The following is a 23,674-nucleotide window of genomic DNA, read 5'->3' on the forward strand; positions in this document are numbered from 1 at the left end:
TCACAGGTGTCTGATCACATCACTAACACTCACACTATTACAGCATAGTGTCACAACAGTGCAAACTCGGTGATTCTCGCTAGATTATGTGGTGCGTGAAACACAGCACTGATATTATACGAATTACTCATTTTTAGCAATTTCATAGCATCTGATTCGCGAATATCATTATAGCATTTCTCTGAACGGGTACCACAAACACAATTCGGGGAGTTAGTAAAGGATTCTTGCATGCAAAACCGTTAAGAGATAGTCTAAAGCTGAAACCAAATGTGTTTGATCTTGAACAAGTCCAACTTCTCGAATATATTCTATTGTCATTCTTCTGTTTTCTAATTCATTCCATTTGCTCATCATAAATTATCATGTGCTTTTCCAGAGAAAAATGTGGCACTTTTGTAGATGTTTCACTTACAGTATAAGCTATTAAATGTTATACATTTTTATAATCTAAAGTCTTATGTTTTAAAAAAGGTATCTTATGTTTTAAAAAAAAAGCAATCAATGTAAAGTGTACTGTTTTTAAAGTAAAGTACTAAGCCACTTTAAAGCATCCACCATGCTCTCCCTATCTGCCTGGTAGTGATTAAAATCGGGTTTCTGATCTGAAAGTAATACTGAAGGAAAAAAATTGTGGTTTAAATGAAAAGGTGATTGCCCATCAAACATTATCTCTGGATCTGCCTCACAGTGACTTCGGTGTATTTACTGACCTGTGAACAATATTTCAAAGAAAAAATGTTGGTGCAAATATAGAAGTGATTCTCGAAACTTAAGTCTTTGTTAAACCAATTTATAAATAATACATCAAAATGTTAGTTTGTTCCTCTTCTCCTTTATTTATATATCATATTATCACATATGCTTAGTGTTTATAGTGGTATTGATTTTGTCCATTTATATTACTTTGCAATGTACAGGAAATTGGTTAAATAATTAGTTATATATGCTATATATATAATGAGAGGATTTTAATTATCTTGAGTTAATTATTTTATTTTTTTAAACAGGTGGTAGTGCTTTGAAACTAATGTAATTGATCTGTATTATAATATATTACTGTATGTTATTATAGATTATAATATATACATATATATTAAAATGTATTTTAATATATAATGTTAATTTTTTCTCCGAAAATGCCGTGTTTTATGATGAAAAGTAACTATTTAAAAGTTAGCAGGGTTTAAATAGAAATGAAAAGACAAAAACAAAAATTTTAGTTAATATATTAAAATTTTGTTTTGAGTATTGCCATGCACTTATCGTCAGTGGTCTTATATATTTGTATATATATTTATATATATATTTATATATATTTATTTATTTATATTTATTTATATATATTATATTTATTTTACTTAATTTAAATAAATTAAATAATTCAAAAGTAGATAGTTTATGTGAAAGATTTTTTAATTAAAACTTTGAACTGAGCTTAATGTGGCAGTAATATTTAAATTTTTTATATTAACTTTTGCTCTAATTTTCTGTTAACTGAAATTCTATTTTATAAAATTATAATAGTAATTATAACTATTTTTACTAAATCGTGTACATTAGATAACTTTTGTGCTTAGAATTTTTAAACTCCATACAAACTTTTTTATTTAAAAAGTTATCTTTTAATTTTATGGAGCGCAAAAATTAAGTGAAGTCAATTCTTTACATGGAAAAACTTTTCCATTTTAATATATTAAAATAAAATCCCCACGATGGAGTCGAATCTCTTTATATAATATCTAAATCTGTTTCGAATTTTTTCATAACGAAATCCCAAAACGAGTGCAGAGGTATGGAAAAAATATTTGCATATCTCATGTTGCATTAAAAAAGGTGCATACGAAACAATAATGCAACTGCGATGTTGAGCAGTTGCGGCAGCTATGAATGCAGCATTAGCTAAAAAATAAAAATGCAAAAACACTTTAACAAAGCCATCAGACGTGTAAAATCTCATTTGCAACACGTTCGCATTTTTTGCTCATCAAAATGTCTATTTCCCTGTGCGGTTTGCCGCCATTGTTAAGAGCGGAAATAACGGAAATAGCATGGCACCAACATGAAAAATGAATAAACCTGAAATAAACCAACAAACTATAGAGCATTGCACCACTTCAAAAATCGGATAGTCGAATTTACAGACCAAAGTGCGATACACTGCGCGGCATTGCACTGCACTGCCTTGCACTGCACTGTACTGCCGTGTACGAGTAACGCCAATGCTTAGTCAAATAGATATCTGGGGCGTATGAGCGTTCCCATTTCTTTGATTTCACATATCGCAGTCTGCGCTCTGTACATTGCATATCGTGGATAGCGTATTTTCGCATGTAGCGCATTTATGTGCAATTTCAACTTACATTTATTTGCGTGGCAATGCAATGCAAGGAATGCAAGGAATGCAAGGAATGCATTGCAACAACGCGATTTTTCATGATTTTAAGTGGAAAAGCAAAGCAACTCATGTGGAAGAAATTATAAAATTATAAAATTGTTTCGTGCTGTGATAGCGGAAAATTTTTAAATAATTTTGTTAAAAATACTTTCCCACTTAGTTAGGCAGATATTATGAAGTACATATCGTTAATATTCCGATGGATTAATGATTTTAAAAGAATTTTTTGCAATGACTTTAACGTCATTTTTACGACGGAAGCGACTATTATATTTAATAAAAACAAGTATATTTTATAAAGAGTGCGAATCGTGGAGTAACATGGGCATGACTTTCTCCGTATTACGTTCGTAGATAAGGTTCTATACATAAGAAAGAATATATAAAACATGTAACAAATAATGCCTCCACAACAGAATAGTATTGAAATTTAACAATTTAAAATAAAAATATAATTAATTAAATCAGTTATACTACAGCTGGTTTATGATCTCGTTCTAATATAAACACAGCAAGTAAATTTGTTTATGAAACTTTCACAGCAAAGTAACAAAACTTCAGAAAAATGTGCGAACATATAAGTCAAGTACGGCTTTTGGGTCAGTTGGTTAGTCAGTTGGTGCACTGACTCTGAGCTTCGTATTTGGCAGGGCACGAGTTTGATGTATGGTATTTACAGTCTCAAAAAAATTATTTACGAATAATTAAATAAAAGAATTATTTCCAAGATCACTGATGATGGATATTTGGCAATACTCAAAACAGCTGCCTGGTCAGCCATAAATTTAATTAATTAAAAAAATAAAATAAAATGAATTCTTGTTGTTGTAGTTTACTACTGTTCTAAAAACACCTTTATTAACAAATTTTGTTAGTTATAAAAGCATTTCTAAGATTAATAAAAGGGCTGTTCAATAGAAGTGAATAAAATTTATAAAATAAATATGAAACTAAAATCGAGTTCGGCGCTTAGGATGGCACAGAAACAATAAAAACATAAGCCAAAGAGATTCAATTTATTGAAACATAAATTTCTTGACTTAAATAGATCCAATATATATAAAGATTTATGTATAAAAAATTTTTTATTTGTTTCGTATAAAAATAATTAACATCATTCCCTACTACAGGCAATATTCACATCTGACCAAAGAGGTTATTTAATAAAATAACTACAATATAATTAAATAATCTATATATGTTTATATCAATAAATGAAAACAAAACTTTATATAAAATATACTACATAATAATTTTGTAAGTAAAATATTAATATAAAAAATAAACAACTCAATTTTCAGACTTCAAGTTAGTTGGCTAATGAACTGACTAATGTTTTTCCGACTCTGAATTTCAAATTTGGCAGGGCACGAGGCAAACCTTTGCCACTTGCGCTCTCAAAAGACTATACACGAATAATTAAATATGAAAAATAATTCCAAAACCACCAATGATAGATATTTGACTCGAAACAACTAAGGTGTGAGCCAAAAATTCAATTATTTAAAATAATATAAAAATAATTATTGTTGTAATTTACTATTTTTTGCAAATCTTTTTATATATTTATAAACATTTTTTGGGATATTTTGTTTTATCTTCGGTCAGTGGTTTGTCTTTGTTGTTATTTCTTAACATAAAAAACTATTTAAAGAGAAAGTTTATGAAGAAACTAAAAAAATATATACAAGAATCTTAAGCAGTCCAAAGCAGAAAATGTAAAAATTATTCGTTGCTCCCCAGGCATGGCTTTGAAGTAGTAAAATAAACCAAATTTTAACTTAATGGTCACAACTGAGTACGAAATTGTTTCTGAAAAATCTTCTCAAAGAAATAAGTTTCTTCTGAACTCCCTAAGAACTTGCATGCACACACAGAAAAGTCCTAAATACTCTTTAACAAAATATATGCATTTTCGCATCTTCTACTTAAGCGTAAAGAAATGCATCTTTGTGTAGAAAAATATAATCTGCAAAGATGAACTTTATTAAAATTTAATGAACAAATGAATTTATTTTATTTAAATGTTTTCCGAAATTTCTTGCCCCCGAAGAGATTACAGTAATGCAATGCTGTTTCCTGTTGATGGATGGCGTAATGGCGAAACCCATTAGATGCATAAAGGATATTCTAACAAAAAATTGTGTAAAATTTTATAGAAATATTAAAAGCTATCCTGTGTGGTTACATTGTAATGGCAAGAAAAATATACAGCAGATATGCGTTTTTCTGTTAAATTTTGTCATTTGGATTTAACAATGCTGTCCTTTGGAATCACAGTAGAGAGAAGTGCCATAGGGGAAGTGAAGTGAGTGACATTTTATTAAAAGTCATGCTTTATGCAAAACGATAAAAGCGTCTTCAAGCGTGAATACTTCTACCATACTTTGCGTTTTGCAGTTTCGCGCTGTGGCGAAACGTCGGTTAAGTCGTTAAGGAAAAACTGCTGTTGGTGTTAAAATAAATGAAATTTGTTGCTGACTCAATAAAAAAACTCATTCTCATTGATTTCTTCCATAAAGAATAAAGTAGACCATCGTGCAGTTGTGGTCGTACTTGAGTCATAAAGTCATACTCGTAAAAGTAATGAATCAGCTAGTAATGAATCAATGAATCAACTATAATATATAGCAAAAAAAGAATTTATATATTTTGAGTACGTAATTTATTGCTTCTTTTATTTTTTGCTACCTTAAAACTCTTCAATTTACAAATATCAAATAATATTCATTCAGTGTTTACAAAAAATTCATAATAAATTGCTTATCCGTTGCTTAATGTTGTGGGTTACATTTATTATGATATATTTCAGTTCTCATAAGTGGAGCATAGAACCTTTACAATCAAATTAGGTCTAACTAACTATCTTTATTTTGAACATTTATGTCAATATCCTATTTTTCTAAAGATTATTCTCATTAATTCAGCATGTGCGCCGTAATATCTGTTACAATTAATTTCATGATTCATATAAATATTTATGTATATACAAAATAATTTCAGGCTCTCCAAAGGGTCTTCAAAGTGCTATGGTACATCCGCACAAATGACACGCTAAGAGACCTTAGAATAGATCGGGTCGAAAAATACATACGGGACAGCGCTCTGAAGTTATATGCAAAAACCGACGGCTGCCCTACTTAGCACTATCTAATCTCAGAGTAATCACTCACCACACGGGGCGGTACGCAGATCTTAAATCAATAATTGAATAATCACGAAGATTATGAGGAATACTCAAATTAGTCAGTTAGATGGGTGGGACTCTGTAGAAACCCCCCAGCTATCAAAGTGTAAAAGTGCCCACTAACTCGGAGAAGGCTCAACATAAGACAAAATAATTTTCAGTTAAGTTTTGAATAAAACCGTTTCAATAAAGACAGATCGTTAAAAAAAAAAAAAAGGTGTTTGTGGTGATATCATCTCAGGTGACAGCGGGGGCCGTTTGGCATCTGCTACTTTAGGGATTCCACCGAAGCGCTTGCTTTGCGATGCTATTGTTAGACCACCGGATTATATGTCCAATCCAGTTCCACTTACGCTGCCGTGTCTCACGTATTAATTTAAGTAAATAGATGAAGTGGAAGAAGGATTTTTTCCCTTAATTAGCTAAGAAAACCGTTTTGATTCCACAGGTCTTGTAGAAAGGTGGCCATATTAGAACTAACTGGGCAGATTGTTAAATGCAATTATTTGGCCAATAGTAATGATGGAAACTATTTTGAAAAAATTGTGAAAGAAAAAGACAACCAAAAGTTGAAGTTGGGATAAATCAAGACATTCCGGTGGCTTCTCTTCGGGTGCCGTTAGATATGTACTACATGTCAGCATGGCAGGCATTTATATATTTACAAAGTTAAAAATTATAAAATAGAAAAAAGATTAAATAAAATAATAAACTAAGTTATCTTGGTACACAACGTAGTTTATGTTGAACCGCATGAATAAGTTCCCCAATTGTTGTAAATTGAGTCGATTCACGGAAATTTCCAAACCACTATATCCGCTTTCTTTCAATTTTTTCCTTACAGCATCATTTGTAATGGGTGGTATTCTTTAAATTTAGGGCTTGATCTATATAAGTAATTCTGTGGTGCTCGATATTTATGAACAGTTTTCACTCATTTTGACAATGTCTTAAAATTTCTTCGTACGTTTTATGATCGCTTCAGGGTATCTTTAGTAAGTCTGGGTAGTCTTATATCTCAAAAGCTTCTATTTTTTTCACTGTTTCGAGAATTGCCAAATATCCATGGTCAGTGATCTTTTGGAAGTTTTTATTATTGTTTATAAAATTATTATTTTCAATTTATTAGTTTTTAATTGAATCTTTGCCTCACCATACAGCTATTTTGAGTATTGCCAAGTGTTCATCATAAGTTATTATTATTTCTTATTCTTAATTATTCGTAAATAATACCAAATATGAAGTTCAGAGACAGTGTTCATTAGCCAGCTAATCCGAAGTCATACTTGACTTGTTTGTTCTAATTTGTCTATTAAATACAATAGTTTCTTATGAAAGAAACAGTTAAAGCTGTATTAGGATAGTCCACCACTGGTATTATAATCAAAATCACTTCTAAGGACTTGCAGTTTAAAACAGTTAGGAATAGTATAAAACCGTAGGCTAACCTATCTTTTATAAAACTGCGACCTTATTCTGCAAAATAAGGTTATTCAGGTTTTGTAGGGAAGAGAATAATTAGTTGAAACATATATTAGGATTAAGCTTGGTGCTGAAGCATAAACGAAAGAATTATCTAGTTGGGCATCTGATATTGGATGAAGAAATCTGGAAATTAGATTTAAAAAAATACTACAAATCCGTAAAGAGAGTACAATAGATTTCTAGATGTTAATTAACAATGTCTTGTTTATCATGTAAATGATTTGTAAATCTCTAAACATAACAATAATAATATAATATAACAGCACAATTGGCTAATGAGTTCATAGAGATCAATTAAAAATTTTTTCTATAACTTTTTCGTGATCTTATTAAACAATCTAGTGTTTCTGCTTATTATTCTCTTATCAATTTGTTGTAAAAAGTCAAATCAACTGCTGATCCTAAACCTATCAATTTAAGGCTATAGATTAAAAATCTATTAAAATTATAGATTAGCATAAAATCTTTCAAAGCATATAATTAGAAAGATAATATAATGTATGTTGAAGGATATTTTCGAAATATGATTGAAAATAGAGATATATGTGATAAAGTAGTCTCCTAATATAATTTCACCTCTGTTTCTCTAATGTATTTCTATTTAGATATTTTCTAAATATAATTAAAGATAAAAGCATGTAATGAACTAGTATCTTAATATTATTAAATAATAGACTATGAATCCACCCCGACCTAATTGATCTATTGTGCGCAGTATCTTAATATAATACTACTTCTATCTCTCTAATATATTTTAATGATGAAATTATGACTTTTTATTGAAAATTAACTTTATCCGAGTGAACATAAATTAAAATATTGTATTTCTTTTTATCATGAACTGTTCTTAAGTACTTTTATGGAGTACAAAGTGTTGCCCTGAGTCTGTTAAATGAGGATTTTTTGTGAAAAAAGTTTCTAAAACATTTTATAAAAGAAATTATTTTCAATAAAATTTAAAATTACATTTCCACATGAAGAGAATTCTACTGGGTACACATTCTCCTTACCGTTTCAATTTTTGTTGGTATTTATTTTTGCTTATCTGCTTATGGAGCAAAATGCCGGAAGGTACAAAAATGCTAGGATCTCGTACTAGCTCCACACATCCAGAGTAAACGAACAAATAAATGTGTAAACAAAGCACACCATTGATAAAACAATACAAATTGTGCACGAATGTGCACACGCACAGTAGCAAATTTGCACTGAAGTGTCATTCAGCCGTGGAGGAACTCGGTGGAAGCTTATGGCCACAGCTACTCCTACAGTTGTGCTGTGCTGTGCTAATCACACCAACGTAAGCAAACAAATAATATGTGCAAATAAATTATCGCACTGCAAATAGCGGGAATGGAATGTGCAGCTAAATTTCGGTCAAATGCTAAGTACATCTGCACATTCCAATTTAATTCCTAAATTTGTGGAGACTTATATGACCCGACGCAGTGCAATTGCGAAACACCGAATTGTGGCATTTGCCGCAGGTGATTGCCAGGATATTAGCATGTGCAAATGTGCTTTATGTATTTGCTCAGATGTTGAAGCTGACTTAGTATTAGCAATTGTTAAATGTTGTTAAATGTTAATGTTGAATGGATATATGCACGACATATGTTTCTCTATTGAGAGCTAAAGCGATGGAATTAATATATTGATTTATAATGCCAAATATTTCGAAAAATTCGTGTTCACTCACTTGTTTATAAGCAGCAGGAAACTAGTTCAGTTTGGCATGAAAACGAATTGTGAAGTTGCTTCCGTGATTTAGTTTATTGGAGAATCGTAAAATAAAATTAATATACCAGTTTAGGGAAGCAACTGGGTACCATTTGGTGCCTGTTAACGTGTTCATAACATATTACGTGAGGCAAATACTCCATTGCTCCTTATATTAATGTCAGATATTTCACGGAAAATATGTTTTTAAATAAATCAAATAATTTTACAAAGTTACATATAATAATAATTTTGTTAAATAAAACAAACTTGCATTTTAATTGCATGTTACTAAATATGAATATATATTAGGTTTTCAAATGAGTACTATCTATATTTGAAATTCATTGTTATTTGTTTTTTTCTTCATACTTACTTACTTACTAAGGTTGCCATTACAGACATGAGTCGTCCTTGCCCGCCTCCAGTAGCCTCTGCCAGCTTGAGGCTACTTCTGGGCTTTTTTCAGCATATTTCCTTTAAAATTGACGTTCATGCTTAGCATTTTGTGGCAAATTACCATGACAATATACATAGTTGAGCAGGGAATACAAATTGTTAAAATTTGTCATAAATATGATGAATCTATAGTAACAAAATGTCGCAAATTTGGTCAAAATAATGGTCAACATAAACGACATATGGAGCTTACTATTCGTAATTGAAAAGTTCAAGTTAAGTAGTAATATATGGTATTTGATGTTAAAGAGCACTCCAGATGGTCAGTTTGCATAATGAAGCAGTATATATGTATGTAATATATAATACATACATAAGTGCAGAGGCTATACATGAAATGCTTGACAATTTCTTAAAATATTCTACCTTTTCTTCATATAAGTCGCTATCGGTAAATAAATGAAGACTGTATACATTGCCAGATATAGTTAGATATAGTCCTGCTTACAGTTCAAGGATCAAATAAATATGAATACATGAATATTCGATTACTTCGATTGCATGTAAGCCTACGGCACACATATATTTTACGAGATCAAGTACTTTGTTTAACTATAAAGCTTTTTAGATACCTACTCTTCAAACGTATAGGAGAGGTACTATTTCTTTTTAGACTTGATTGTTTAATAGTAAAACCAAACCATGGTCGCATGGTCGATTTATATTGTCTCAATTGTCAATTAGCCTCAATTGTCGATTAATGAGTAGTCAGCTTCTTATGATACCTATATCTAACATCGATCGTATTTCGGTATATTCATTGATCAGTTAGGAGCATCTGCCATTAGTTTAAAATCATTGGAGAGCAAGATGCCTTGCGGAGCGGGAACTAACTCAGAAAAGGCTCAACATTAGAAAGGAAAATTTTTTTAGACCTGCCACAGCCTGGTATCAAAATTAAATAGTTTCAGAAAAAGTATTAAATGGGTAATACTGTTAACAATTCGACCGCTTAAACAAAACTATTAGCGAAAAGCGATCAGATTTAGCTAACAGTAAAAGAGTTGTGTTCCATAATAACAATGCCAGGCAATATATACCTTCTGCTCCAAAAGTATCCGGATTTGGTTGTTTGTTAACTACTTCTTAAGTAATACATCTTTTTCAAAACAGTTTTTTTGTTATGTTGGTACACCTTTTCTTGACATATGGCACAAATTTGAGCGCCATCTGTCAATTAGTTTGTTTACAGCAGCTGTTATTGTGAGACTACCTCAAGTGCATTTAGCGATTTTTACTATGAAAAATTTTTGTTGTACGCGATTTTTTGACCAAACTCGGCACCACTGTCATCGCTTAGGCACCATATTCGTCAGATCTGGATCTGTGCGACTTTTTCCTGTTCCCGAAACTCAAATTGGCCCTTCGTGGTAAGCGTTTTGAGTCGATTGAATTTGTAAAAGAGAATTCGCTGAAGGAACTAAAAGCTATACCTTCACGGTCCTACGAAAAGTGTGTGGAAGATTGGGTTAAGCGTTGGCATATGTGTATCGCTTCAGAAGGAGCATATTTTGAACGAGATAAAATAAATTTGGAATAAAATTTAAATTTGTGTGTTTTATTTACAAAATCGGAGTACTTTTTGAGCTGGAGTTATCTCAGATGATCGAAAGCAAATTAACTGAACTTTGTTGGGAAGTTTGATGCACCACTAATCTTGGACCATTTAAATACTTTTTGTTTTCTAAAAATTCTTAAAGTCTTTACTATTTGTGAAACTTTCTTATTGATAAAAAACTGGCTAACCAAAATAGCCATTAAAAATTGTTTAAAAAAAAATTAATCACAGAAGTTCTACATCGCTGGAATTATGAAGCAATCCGAATAATGGCAGTAGGTTATAAAGGTTATAATGGCTATTATTTGCTTGATTTAAAATCGATTTTCATTAAAAAAAAAAAAATTTTATTCCAATATGTACCAGAAAATGGCGGATACTTATTAATTTCAGTTTATAAAAATATTATAGTGCTTAGAAAAACTATTCTATACATGATGTGCAATACACAAAAACAATTTTTAATAATGAAAATGAAATAAAGCTATTATATGCAATTATATATAATAATATATCTTCTTCAATAATAAGTGATAAATTTCTTTATTTTAATTTTTATCATTTATTTCAATTTAATGAAATCTTATACGTTATTTCTCTAAAATTTAAAATTTATTATAAAGTTTTAATGTTTGAAAAAATAAAATTGTTTAAAGTATATACAATTGAAATATATTTTAAATTATTTGATATATTTACTGAAATAATCTGTCTTGGAAATATACATCTACCAGCACTTTTGAATATTTTGCCAACAAATAAAGCATTTGAAAGTTTGTCGTATTTCCTCCCAGACACATTAGAATCATCATCAATCATTTAAATATTTTTACTCAGATTCGATTTTTATTTATTTGTTAAAAGTTTCGAAAGCTTTTTTGATATAATAATGAAGAATCTATATTGCAACCATACCTTCAGTTACGAAGTATGGGGTCCCCGCCTGAATATTGACGTAGGAATACTCCATTGCTATACTAAATACGTAATTACTTTTCAAACAAAGTATTAAAATATATAATGGGTGCAGAATAAGGATAATGAAGTGCTTAAAAGTGTTGAAGTTGTCAAACTTTTCACTCCTTAAATGATTACAAAGTCTGGAAATAAAAAAAGAAGGATCGGAAATATAAAAATTACGTGTCAGCAAAATCATAAGCGTTAAGCAGAAAACAATTAATGCAGAACCCAGCAGACTTCCAGCTCTATTTTATGTGTATGTGTGTGTGTGTGTGTGTGATTGTGTTTAAAGGATATGAAGGATATTGAAATAAGCTATGGTGTAAAAAAATAATTTTATTTTGTTGTAGTCTACATAAAAGTTATGGAAAAAAAATTTGTTGTTAAATTTAAAGTAAAATGAAAATTTAATTAAAATTTCAAGTAAATAAATTTTGATATTTCATATGCAAAATAATAGCAAAATTATATATTCTCCACTTGTGTATGTTTGCCAATGAGTTTGTGTATATTTGCTCACAAATTTGACAAGTGCACATATGCAGACTTGCACAATTGCACAATTGCACTTGGCTGCTTGTCGCTGGCGCAAATGGATTTGAATTTGTGCAACACAATTAATTGCAAGGCAAAACTGCCTGCAGCCGCCAATGCTTGTTGATACTGCAAAGGGGCGTGACAGCTTCTGTGCATTTGTTTAATTAAAGATATTGGCATACTACACACATGCTCATTCTCATATATATGTATATATGCATATAGTGTGATAAGCAACTGTGTAATGTAATAACTGTAATATAATTATAGATACTTTGGTTTGTGGTAAGTTTTATTAATTAAAGGCAAACCAAAATGTTGAAAAGTTCAGTTTGAATTCATAAGCAAAACATAACAATACGTTGAAGTTGATTTATCCCACAACTTTTAATTATAAATCAACTTGTTGCTCTCTGTTGATTGCTAACAGAAATAATATTTGTTTATAATTAACATTTTGAATTTTAAAATGTGTCTTTTATAATTAAAAGTTTTTTAATAATAATAATAAAAATAATATATTGTGCGTTCATGCTTTCGCATATATTAAAAATCGTTTAATTATTGACTTAACTCTTTCAAATTATATTAGCAGAAAACTTATTCGTCAGAGAACACATCCATTTGATCCTTCTCTAAAATGTTCGAGTATCTGAAAGTGTGCTTTCTTATTAGCACAACAGCTGCTATACTCTGACTTAATTAAAGTTATCAGTTAAAATTTTGTACTCAATTTTCAGGCATATATTTACATATATTAATACTACATTTCCTCCCAAAGCACTTGAGTAAATATTTACATAAAATTTCGAATTTGTGTTAATAAGAAAATGAAACTTGTGGATGAGGATGTGGATGTGGATGTGGGTATATGTTTTCACAGACTGCAGTGCAAATAATTTACTCACTATAGTACATATTTAATATTTATTTGTCTGAGTGGAACACAACTTCATTTCATCATTCCAAACGAACTTGTAGCAAATTTATTTCAACTAAATTAAATATTTTTATATAAAATATTTGCTCTTCCAATATTGTTTTGTATTGGCAAAATATAATATAAAGTAACTTTAATCAATTAAATAATTTTAACCAATTGAAATATTTTACTGAAGTGTAAAATGTGTGAAAATAATAATGATAACAATAATTTTTTAATAGACATTTATTTTTAAGTGTTATGAGAAATTTAATCTCTTATAAGTTTTAAGTGTTCATTGAAAGTATATTTAAAAAAGTATCAAATTTATATAATTATAGCAGGATATATGCGAGCTCTTCAGGTTTCAGTTCAGCAAGAGAACTCAACAACATTTATTAAATATCAATTTACATGAGTTCAGTTTTGCATATATTATCAAATAATTATATGGAATAGTTGAGATAATTATTTCCAATAAACATTTCCGCAACTTTCAAATAACAAAACATTTTTTCTAATAAATGATTGAAATGAGTATGTTGTGTCTGCCTGTTGGCTTTGTCAACGCTCTCAGAAACCTGTTCATGGCAAGGTGGCTAGCCCGGTATGCTCGCCGGTTTTTGTGGAGGTTCTTGGTAACTGAGAAGTCGCTACAGACATCAACAAAAAAAATTTGTGTCATGTTTTTTTCACTAAAACTACCGAATCTGTCCAAATTACCTATCAAATCTATCACCAAATCTTCACTTCTCTCTCTCTACCTAACTATTCAATTATAATTTCAATATTTCTATTTCTTCAATACTTCAAATTTTATGATTTTAAAATTTAATTTTTTATTTTGGAAATTATTTTAAAAAATAACATTCCAAATTTTTAATCAAACTTAGAAAGAGTCAAAACTTTTCAACAAGAATTTAATTCTTTATGTACTTTTTTAAGGGAACAGAATTTTGAACCTTAAAGGTTTTATGACTACTTTTTAAATAAAGTCCAATAAATGAATACTTTTTTTAATTTTACAGAATAAAAATTTTATTTTTACTTCTATAAAACAATGATTCCAAGAAAACATAGATACTTTAAGTCATTACCTTAATAAATTAAGATATTCGTTACAATAAAGTCGATTTATATTAAAAATGACTTGTTTTCTGCTTGACTTGAAGAAATACAAAAAAAGTGTATATATATATATATATATATATACAAAATACAAAAAAAAAAAATATATATATATATATATATATATATATACTTTTTTTGTATTTCTTCAAATAACATTACATTAATTCGTAAAGGGTAGATTTCCTGATCACTAATATTCTAAAGTTAGCAATATCGAATTGTAAGTATATCAAAATATCAGTTTTGTTCTCTTCATCTTAACAATAAAATTACTTCCCAGACGTACATCTGATATTATTTATTATAACTTCATTATTTTTTTAATAAATTTGCTTGAAATTTGATATATAAATGAACTAAATATTTATGGAAAATAGGTGTCCAATACCTGGAGAGCCCAAACACGCATGATCCTGAACATATCAAATTTGATACCATTCTTAACCTTAGTAGAAACGATATAAAGATCTATGCTGAATTTCTTACAGGACACTGTAAACTCTATAACCACATGAAGAATATAGGTACGGTAGAAATTGATTTCTGCCGACTCTGTCATGATTAGAACGAAACATCAGAACATATTCTATGCAACTGCTCGGCGGCGGTAAGACGTAGACTTGACTACATTAAATGCAGGATTTTGGTCCCAAATCAAGTATGTAATATGAAGTCCACAGCTATAACGAGATTTGTAAATAGTTTACAACGAATTGTTTCAGTTGGACTTTTATGCACACAATCGATCTTTTAGATCGGGGTGTATTCATCATCTATTATTGAATAAAAATTGATATTGGTTTTTTATGAATATATAGAAGGTTTATTAACGGTCATATTTTGCATTATTTTTCAGTGATTTCTGGCATCTAATATAAGTATTAAAACTAGAGTGTGAAGAGGTATAGCAGATGGAAGTAAAATCGTTTTTAAAAAACTATATTACTTTTTGAGCATTTTCACTTTTTAAATTTTATTGTTTAATAAAATTGAAAATCATTTAAACATAATCTATAACTATGTTTTAGGGTTTAGAAAACTAGTATATCATCATTTTGCAACTAGTAGTAAAAGAGTTATATGGGTTTAAAGTTGGCCCAATGTTAGGAAAACTCAATTTTACTGAAATTTTATAAAATTACAAATAATTTAAAAACTAATGGACGTTTCAACAGTTTTTGCTTGAAGTTATATTTTTTTATATGTTATTCATATATATAGTTCAATAGAAACATTTTTGTAAATATAATAAAAAAAATTTTCATAAAAATTATGAGATGTAGTTTTTATTTCAATAAGTCTAATTAAATTACTTAAATTCTTAAATATTTAATCTTAATAAATCAAATACCATAAATCAGATGGATAATATATGTTAACATCCGCGGCCTTTCAAAACCATCCCTGCGCTTGGTTTTATTAACGGCAGAATCATGCGATATTATGCGATCGCTTGATTGCTACCAAACGAGACATCAACTTGTTTGTCTGGGAAAGTCCTGGTTGGTTATTATCATTACAGATAATCATTAATAATAATCATAATAATATAATCATTAACATATAAAAATAGCTTAAAACGACAACAACACCAAATTTATTTATTTCTGATGCCATTGGCACATAATTCGGAAGGTAGTCAATGGGAAAAAATTCTTTAAGATGATGCTTAGCCGAACTTATTTATTAATGCTTAAAGAAATTTCCTTTTTCTCAGACTTAAAAATAAAATATAATAAAATCTCAAAATTTCTATTTTCAAAAAAAAGAAAATCTTGCTAGCTTTTCAAATTTCCACAACATGAAATGAAAAAAATTAGTTTAATAACGTCTGAGTATCAAACACTTCATCACATTTTAATCTTAATTTAATTTATTATACAATTTAATCTATCATTAATTTAATTTATTGTTTATTGGCGAATTAACATGTTTCCTCATCACTGAACTGACACATCACATGATTATCACATCACTTAAACAACACATCTATAAAGAACTTGTTGATGGATAATTATAATAAAGATATTTAATTATAAAAACAAAGCGTGTTAAGTCAGATGAATTTACTCTGCATTATTATAATTGATTATATATATTTGTAACTGTGACGTCAAAAAAAATACCCAAACAACAGTTGCTTTCTGTGCCAAAGGCACATAGTAATTTATTTGTACTTTAATTACATATTAATTATAACCTTAATTGGATGATTTAATTGCTGAATTCATTTTCATAAATATATGCTTGTCAAAAGGTTACATTTACATTTCTGATTTTATAATATTGTATATCAATTTGAAAATATTTTATATTTTATTATAATCATTAATTAAAAAATAATTTGTCATGTTAATATTAAATTTAAATTTTTTAATTGCCCTAAATTTGCAAAGTTAAAATTCTGTCTCTTAAAGCAAACATACTTCCTTTAAGCAATTATGAAGGTATTTGCCGATATTATTCACATAATAATATCCACATTATTATTTTTTTATCCCCACTATGGTTCTCATCAATGCATCTGCTGTAATTCGATATATTTATATGTGTAGAATGTACTCTAACCAATTCTGATTCCTTGTTGCAGAGTCTACAAAGACTCAATATCTCAAAGCCTTTCAATTGTGATATAGCTTAAGTCAAAAATTTTGACTTTGATTCCATTAAGTATTTCTTATTTTGATGACTGATGTGCTTATATATATTATGGAGCTCTGACGTGATGGTGTTGGAAGCAAGTTATAGTATTATTATTATTGAGTAAGGGATCGTGCACTGCGACCTAAAAGATCTATTATGCCCCTTTGTCTGGTTAGAGTATTTCTCCAAGTCCGATTTCTTTAATGAAAGACAGTATGGATTCTATCTTCCTCAGTCTTGAATCCTTATGATCTATGAAATACCCTCCTAGGTGTTTTTTCCGTTTATGCATCAGTGCCGGGCACTCCCCAAGCACATGGTATGCCGCTTCTCTCTCTTCCTTGCAGTATCTGCAGTCTGAGTTGGACTGAATAGTTCACTAGTTCACCTCACTAGATTGAATGATAAATTGGCCAACGAATGCTCTAGTAGGACACTTATCGGCCTAGAACCACTGCTTCGCGTTAGTTTTGCAGAATTTTTTTATTTGATCTATGACTTTTGAGCTCAACCCACAAAGAAAAGTAAATCGAAATGGATATCTAAAAGGTAGTGAAATACCACATGAAAGAAGCCGACACTGAACGGGTGATCATCATATAACACACGCGTATGTGAGATGTTACATGGCTATTATGGGTAACATAGCAGACCCAACATGTCAATTATATACTGAGGATGTAGACAATACGCAGCACTTTGTTTGCTATTCCCCAACATTATTTTAGATTCTATCTATTTTTTTAGCAATATCTATTTTTTTTAGTCTTTATCTATTTTAGGTTCTCAATTTTTCTATTGTATTTGGATGTAAACGTCAACTGACTTAGTGCCTTGATTTTGTAGAACCACACAGAACCATACCAACGTTTTTAGATATGCAATCTATTTTAGCAAGATATAGTTTCCGGATTATCAGGAGTTTCAAAACATTAACCAGTCAACAAAACTTATGGCGACAATCTGTTGCGAGCATCAACATGGATATTTTGTTGCTTTTCACGCACCATTCCATTATTAGGGATTCCATTATCGGGGTTAATTCTTACTATTAATGAACTATGCTTTCAATGGTAAGCTTAGATAGAACTTGATCTACCATATGTATGGAGTGTCATTTTTTTAATTGGGAATCCAGGTGCTAATAAATTTTTGATAGGAAGTATTGAAATACTTTGTGATTTCAGTTTTAAATAGGTAGAATTGGATGAATCGGCATTCAGCAAGATGTTTATATTGATCGTTGTATTATGCTTTTCACGCATCATTCCATTATTAGGGATTCCATTATCGGGGTTAATTCTTACTATTAATGAACTATGCTTTCAATGGTAAGCTTAGATAGAACTTGATCTACCATATGTATGGAGTGTCATTTTTTTAATTGGGAATCCAGGTGCTAATAAATTTTTGATAGGAAGTATTGAAATACTTTGTGATTTCAGTTTTAAATAGGTAGAATTGGATGAATCGGCATTCAGCAAGATGTTTATATTGATCGTTGTATTATGCTTTTCACGCATCATTCCATTATTAGGGATTCCATTATCGGGGTTAATTCTTACTATTAATGAACTATGCTTTCAATGGTAAGCTTAGATAGAACTTGATCTCCAGGTGCTAATGAAATTTTGATAAAAAGTATTGAAAGACTTTGTGATTTCAGTTTTAAACAAGTAGAGTTGGATGAGTCGGCATTCAGCAAGATGTTTATATTGATAGTAATATTATGCTCCATGCTCTATGCTCTAAAAGGAGTTGGTTCCATTTTATATTCTTGACGACCCTCTTGCATATTATTGGTGATCGGTTTAGAGTACTTCTTTGTCGATTGTTGACATTTCCGAGTAAAGCTGCTTATTAGTTGCTTAATGCGACAATATCATCGGATTCAGCCGGTGCAGAAGCAATTTGCTTAATATATATCTTATTGTTATACATTTTTCTCGTACTTAAATGTATATACAAAACATGTGAAGGAGTATATAAATCATGTGCTTGAATGTTACAAATTGAAAGATTCATTATTATAATATTTTTATGTAATATTCATTTTATTTTAGTATTTATTTAATCAATTTTGCTTATTAAGTTTTTTTTAATTTTTAGTTTTTGAAGCTATTTGTGTTTAATATAATGACCACGAAATAAGCCATCAATTGTCAGTCTTTATTTTGAACATCAGGTAAGTTTGATTTTATTTATATATATATATTTCTGACATGTAGTATATATATTTGTCAGTTTCAAATTTTCTTCTAATTAATTAAGTCTAAGTAATTAATTAATTAATTCTTAAACAATTGCTATCTTTAGTAATTAAAACAAAAACTTCATATTAAAACCAAATTAATTTATAAAATTACATTAAAAGTTTTTTATTTTAATTTTATTTTTTTTTCTTTTTATTTTAATTTCACACATATTTTATAATTTTATAAATTTGATATAATTTAATATAATTTATAACTATTTTATGTTTTATTTAAACATATGGAGAAATTTATAAAAATTTTTTATTTAATTTACCCTTTTATAGTTTTTTATTTAATTCATTATTGTTTCTTTCGTGTAATTTTATCCTGTCCTCATTTTTTTATTTTCTTTTGTTCAACATTTTTAATTCTTTCTCATGCACTTTTGAATTTTTTTTATGATTTTAATGATTTTCTTTCTTTCTCTTATTTTCTCTTTTTATTTGTATTTAATTAAATTTCTATTGAATCAATTTGCTTTTGGATATTATTTTTTTTTAATTAAGTTTTTTATTTTTAAATTGAAAATCTTCTTTTTCTTGAATATTGTGTCTAAGTTATTTTTTCTTTTTTTTTTGAATTACTTTTTTTATTTGTTCAACTTTTCTAATTTATTATCCTTTCTCTTTATTAAATCTTTTTATTAATATCTTCAATATTATTTCATTATATTTTCTTTCCATATTATTTTTTTAATGTTTCATATCTTTTATTTTTATTGAATTTTTTTTTTAATGTGATAAATTGATTAATTATTATTTTATTATTATTTTGTGCTTTTTTATTCTATTATGCAAAAAGCGAAAATAAAGATATTTGCTAATTATTGCCATCCTTTTGTATCCTTTCAGTGCAGAATAAAATAAAGTTTATAAATCGCTGTTTCTTCATGCTTATTTTTTAATGAAATATCTATTTATTAATTAATTGACTTTTTTTTATTGGCTTTTAATAATATAGATATTAAATACGAATAAATTAAAAAGTAAAGTTAACAGTTATTTAGTTTTCGTCCTTACTATTGTGTTTGAATTATTTTTATCAGTGGCGAATTCAAAGGGGAGTCAAGAATTAAATTTCTCAATACAATAATCCCAAGACAATAAAAACTTAGAACTTCTTTAACAATAGGTTATAAATAATATTTATTACATACGATTATATACCACATATAGCATAGTATATACATTATACTATTGTTATATAGTAATAAATCTTAGTAATAAAAAAATCTAAAACTAAGTTTTAGTTGACAATTTTGTCAACACCTATAGACCATAAGAAAATATTTTTTCAGATATTAGCTTAGAGCAAATTCCTTAACTGTTATAGCAATTAATTTAATGTACTCTAAAAGGAACTTTTCATATAAATTTATTTTGATATATCCCTCTACCCTTCTTCGCACAATCCTTATTACAATTTATTTAGGGAATTGCGGAAAAAAATTGGCAAAAAAAATATATTCTAGTTATTCACCTCGTCCCCATTATGTCTTTGGCCGATCCCCCAACTGTTGTTATAATAAATAAATATACTGTTAAAAAAAAAAAATTAAAATTAATAAATTAAGTATTAAGATTTAGATAGTATCAATAAGGTAGTATAAAACGTATTCAGTGTAAATAATGAATTAGGGATAGACATATAAACATTTTCTTGCGGATATAAGAAAATAATAAAACTATTTATTAAAATTTATTATTATTATTTTATTATTGTTATTAATAATAATAATATAACTCATAATTTCCAGTGGGCACTTCTTTAATTCTATCAAGAAGAAAAAAAGTATAAAAATAACTCAGCAAAGTAACTAAATTTTTAATTGATGTCTTTTAATATCAAATTTGTTTTTTATATACATTATGAAATTCATTGTACTTAATAATGCATTATAGTTTTATCTAATATAACACAGCAAATGAATTTGTTAATAAAAACTTTCACAACAAATTAACAAAACTCAAGAAAAATGTGCGAATATACAAGTCAAGTACGGTTTTGAGTCAATTGGTTAAGGAGCGCTGACTCTGAGTTTAAATTTGGCAGGGAACGAGTTCGATTTATTGTATTTACAGTCTCAAAATTATACAAGAATTGTTTTCAAGACCACTTATGATGGGTATTTGACAATACTCAAAACAGCTGTATGCTTAGCCGAAAATTTAATTAATTAAAAAATATAAAAAAGTATTTTTGTTGTTGAAGGTTTCAAAAACCTTATTATTGTTTTATTAATAATAAATTGTTACCAAATGGATATAAAAGAGCTATATTAAACATTTATTAAGTATTAATATAACTTCAAAAGAACTTTACTACTTAATCTATTCCTTAACTCTTCATATTGATCAGATAAATATTCTAACTATTACTATTTTGTGATAATAAATTCTGCTGTAACTAAAACAATGTGACATAGTTAAACTTACCATTAGCATAAGCCGAGAATTCGATATCGCTGTCGAAATCCTCATTGTCGAAATTGGTTTTAATTTGTTTGCCAGAAGCGAAATTGTCATCTTCGATGCCGTCAACAATGTCACGCTTTACTAATGACACCGAAATATGTTCGTTGCCAGCGCGGGCAACGTGGACGACATGTTGGATTAATAAGGTAACTACAAGGAGATTAAACACCCATGTGCAGTTGTTGTCACACATTGTCCATTTCCCGACACAATGACACAGAGAATGAAATTAAAAGGAATTAATGGCAGACAGCCATTCAAGCGGCCAATCGTGTTATGGCCAAGTTAACGATGGACGCAATACGCGGCAATAAAGTTAAGACGTCCTTTCAGGATGTGCGTGCAAGAGTTTTATTACTTTAAATTAATTAATTTTGCATGTGGACACATACGCATACCAAATGAGCGAACGAACTTTTGTTGAAAGTAGAGATTTTCGCACATATGTTTCACATAATGTCCAGAACCACTGTGGGCTGTGAGCTAGTCCAGCTTTTCACTATAAAGTACTATAAACAATCTTGTGTCTACTTTTTATTGTTATTTCGCTTTTGTATTTTTTATGTTGTTTTCTTTCACTTTTTATTTATTTTTATTTATGTTTCGTATTTTTTTCGCAATTTTCAAGCTGCTTCACTGTTCAAGCTCCCTAGGCGGCCATTAAAGACGGTGGCACGTTGTGACAGCAATGAATGTCATAAGTTCCTTTAATCTTTACACTGCGGAATAAACGGAAATAAAAAATTGAAAATAAATAACAAAACGCGCTCAAAATACAAAAAAAAAAAAAATATCTAACCGCAACAGTATTTAACAAGCGCTCTGTGTTGCCACTTTAGTAGATTCTTTTAAGCGCTGTTATCCTTATAATTTATGCAAGGATCTTCCTTTTAATTTAATTTTCGTTTAGGGTTTTACATTTGTTTGCAATCTTTAAAAACTTTCGCGCATAATTTGAGGCACTACTTCCTCAGCGGAAGTAATAATAATTTGATTCGGTGTGAATACGGTGAATACGTGTTTCTGAGCACTTCACTGCGTATAACTTCAACGAAATATTCACTTTCAATATATCTAATACCAGAGTTTGAGTTCCTGAACTGAACTTATCGCCGGCACGTTTGGAATACAACTGACGATTTACGTCCCAATACAGTCTTATAAAACGGCAAAATATAGCTGGCGTTGCTGCTGCTGTCACTGTTCGTACGCGCTGCGCTGCTTGCTTTAAGGACAAAACCTTTTCGGTTAAGCAGTCAAAATGTCAACAGAGAACAAAAACACAATTATTTCTGAATGAATTTCCAGGGCATGCGCCTTGCCGGCAACTGGAAAATTGCTCTCTCAATGCACGATTCGCATGTTGTCCTTCGAAGCCTTCGACATGGTATTTGAATTGTGCAATAGTATCATGTTACAGTTCAAGCGGTCAAAACGTGCTGTTCCATTTTTGACCTTTCGCACTCCAAATCAACAGTTAACGTACTTTTCGCTTGTCATGTCCTTGTTGGATTCTTGTTTCACGCACTACTTGAAGATCTGAAGACATAGAAAGGAACCAAGCAACTTTTCTGACTGTCATCCTTGTAGTTTGTAGAAAACTTAGCTGAAAAAGTGAAAAATGTATAAAAGTTTTATAAAGATTTTTTTTATTCCATTTTCGTATAGAAACTTCGCTTGAGTTCTGTACTTCATTTTATTTTTATAGTCCATGGTGCGAGTAATGCATAGCACAAAAGCTGCTAGTATCTGTCGTTGTACTTGATAGTGTGTTACCTGATATTTAACAATGTTGTCATTATTTACCTTCCATAGTGTGTGCTTTGGCTTGTTTATATATTTTATGATTATTTGGATTTCATATGACACGTCATTGTCACATTTTGTTTACCCAAGTTAAAGCACTTCAACACATACGAGCACAACGATAAAATGTGTAAAGTCTC

At 29.2% G+C, this 23,674-nt stretch overlaps 1 protein-coding gene across 1 annotated transcript in view; it reads right to left on the bottom strand.

The window, feature by feature from the left end:
• Positions 1-22,828, bottom strand: part of LOC119669276 (putative uncharacterized protein DDB_G0282133) — a 66,393-nt gene extending 43,565 nt beyond the window's left edge. Inside the window, exon 1 of the mRNA XM_038079103.1 lies at positions 21,690-22,828. Coding sequence (XP_037935031.1) covers positions 21,690-21,921 — 232 coding nt within the window. The 5' untranslated portion in view covers positions 21,922-22,828. The remainder of the gene's footprint in view (positions 1-21,689) is intronic.
• Positions 22,829-23,674: the final 846 nt, after the last annotated feature.

The sequence above is a fragment of the Teleopsis dalmanni genome, chromosome 1, assembly GCF_002237135.1.
Source record: "Teleopsis dalmanni isolate 2A chromosome 1, ASM223713v2, whole genome shotgun sequence".
Lineage (NCBI taxonomy): Eukaryota > Metazoa > Arthropoda > Insecta > Diptera > Diopsidae > Teleopsis > Teleopsis dalmanni.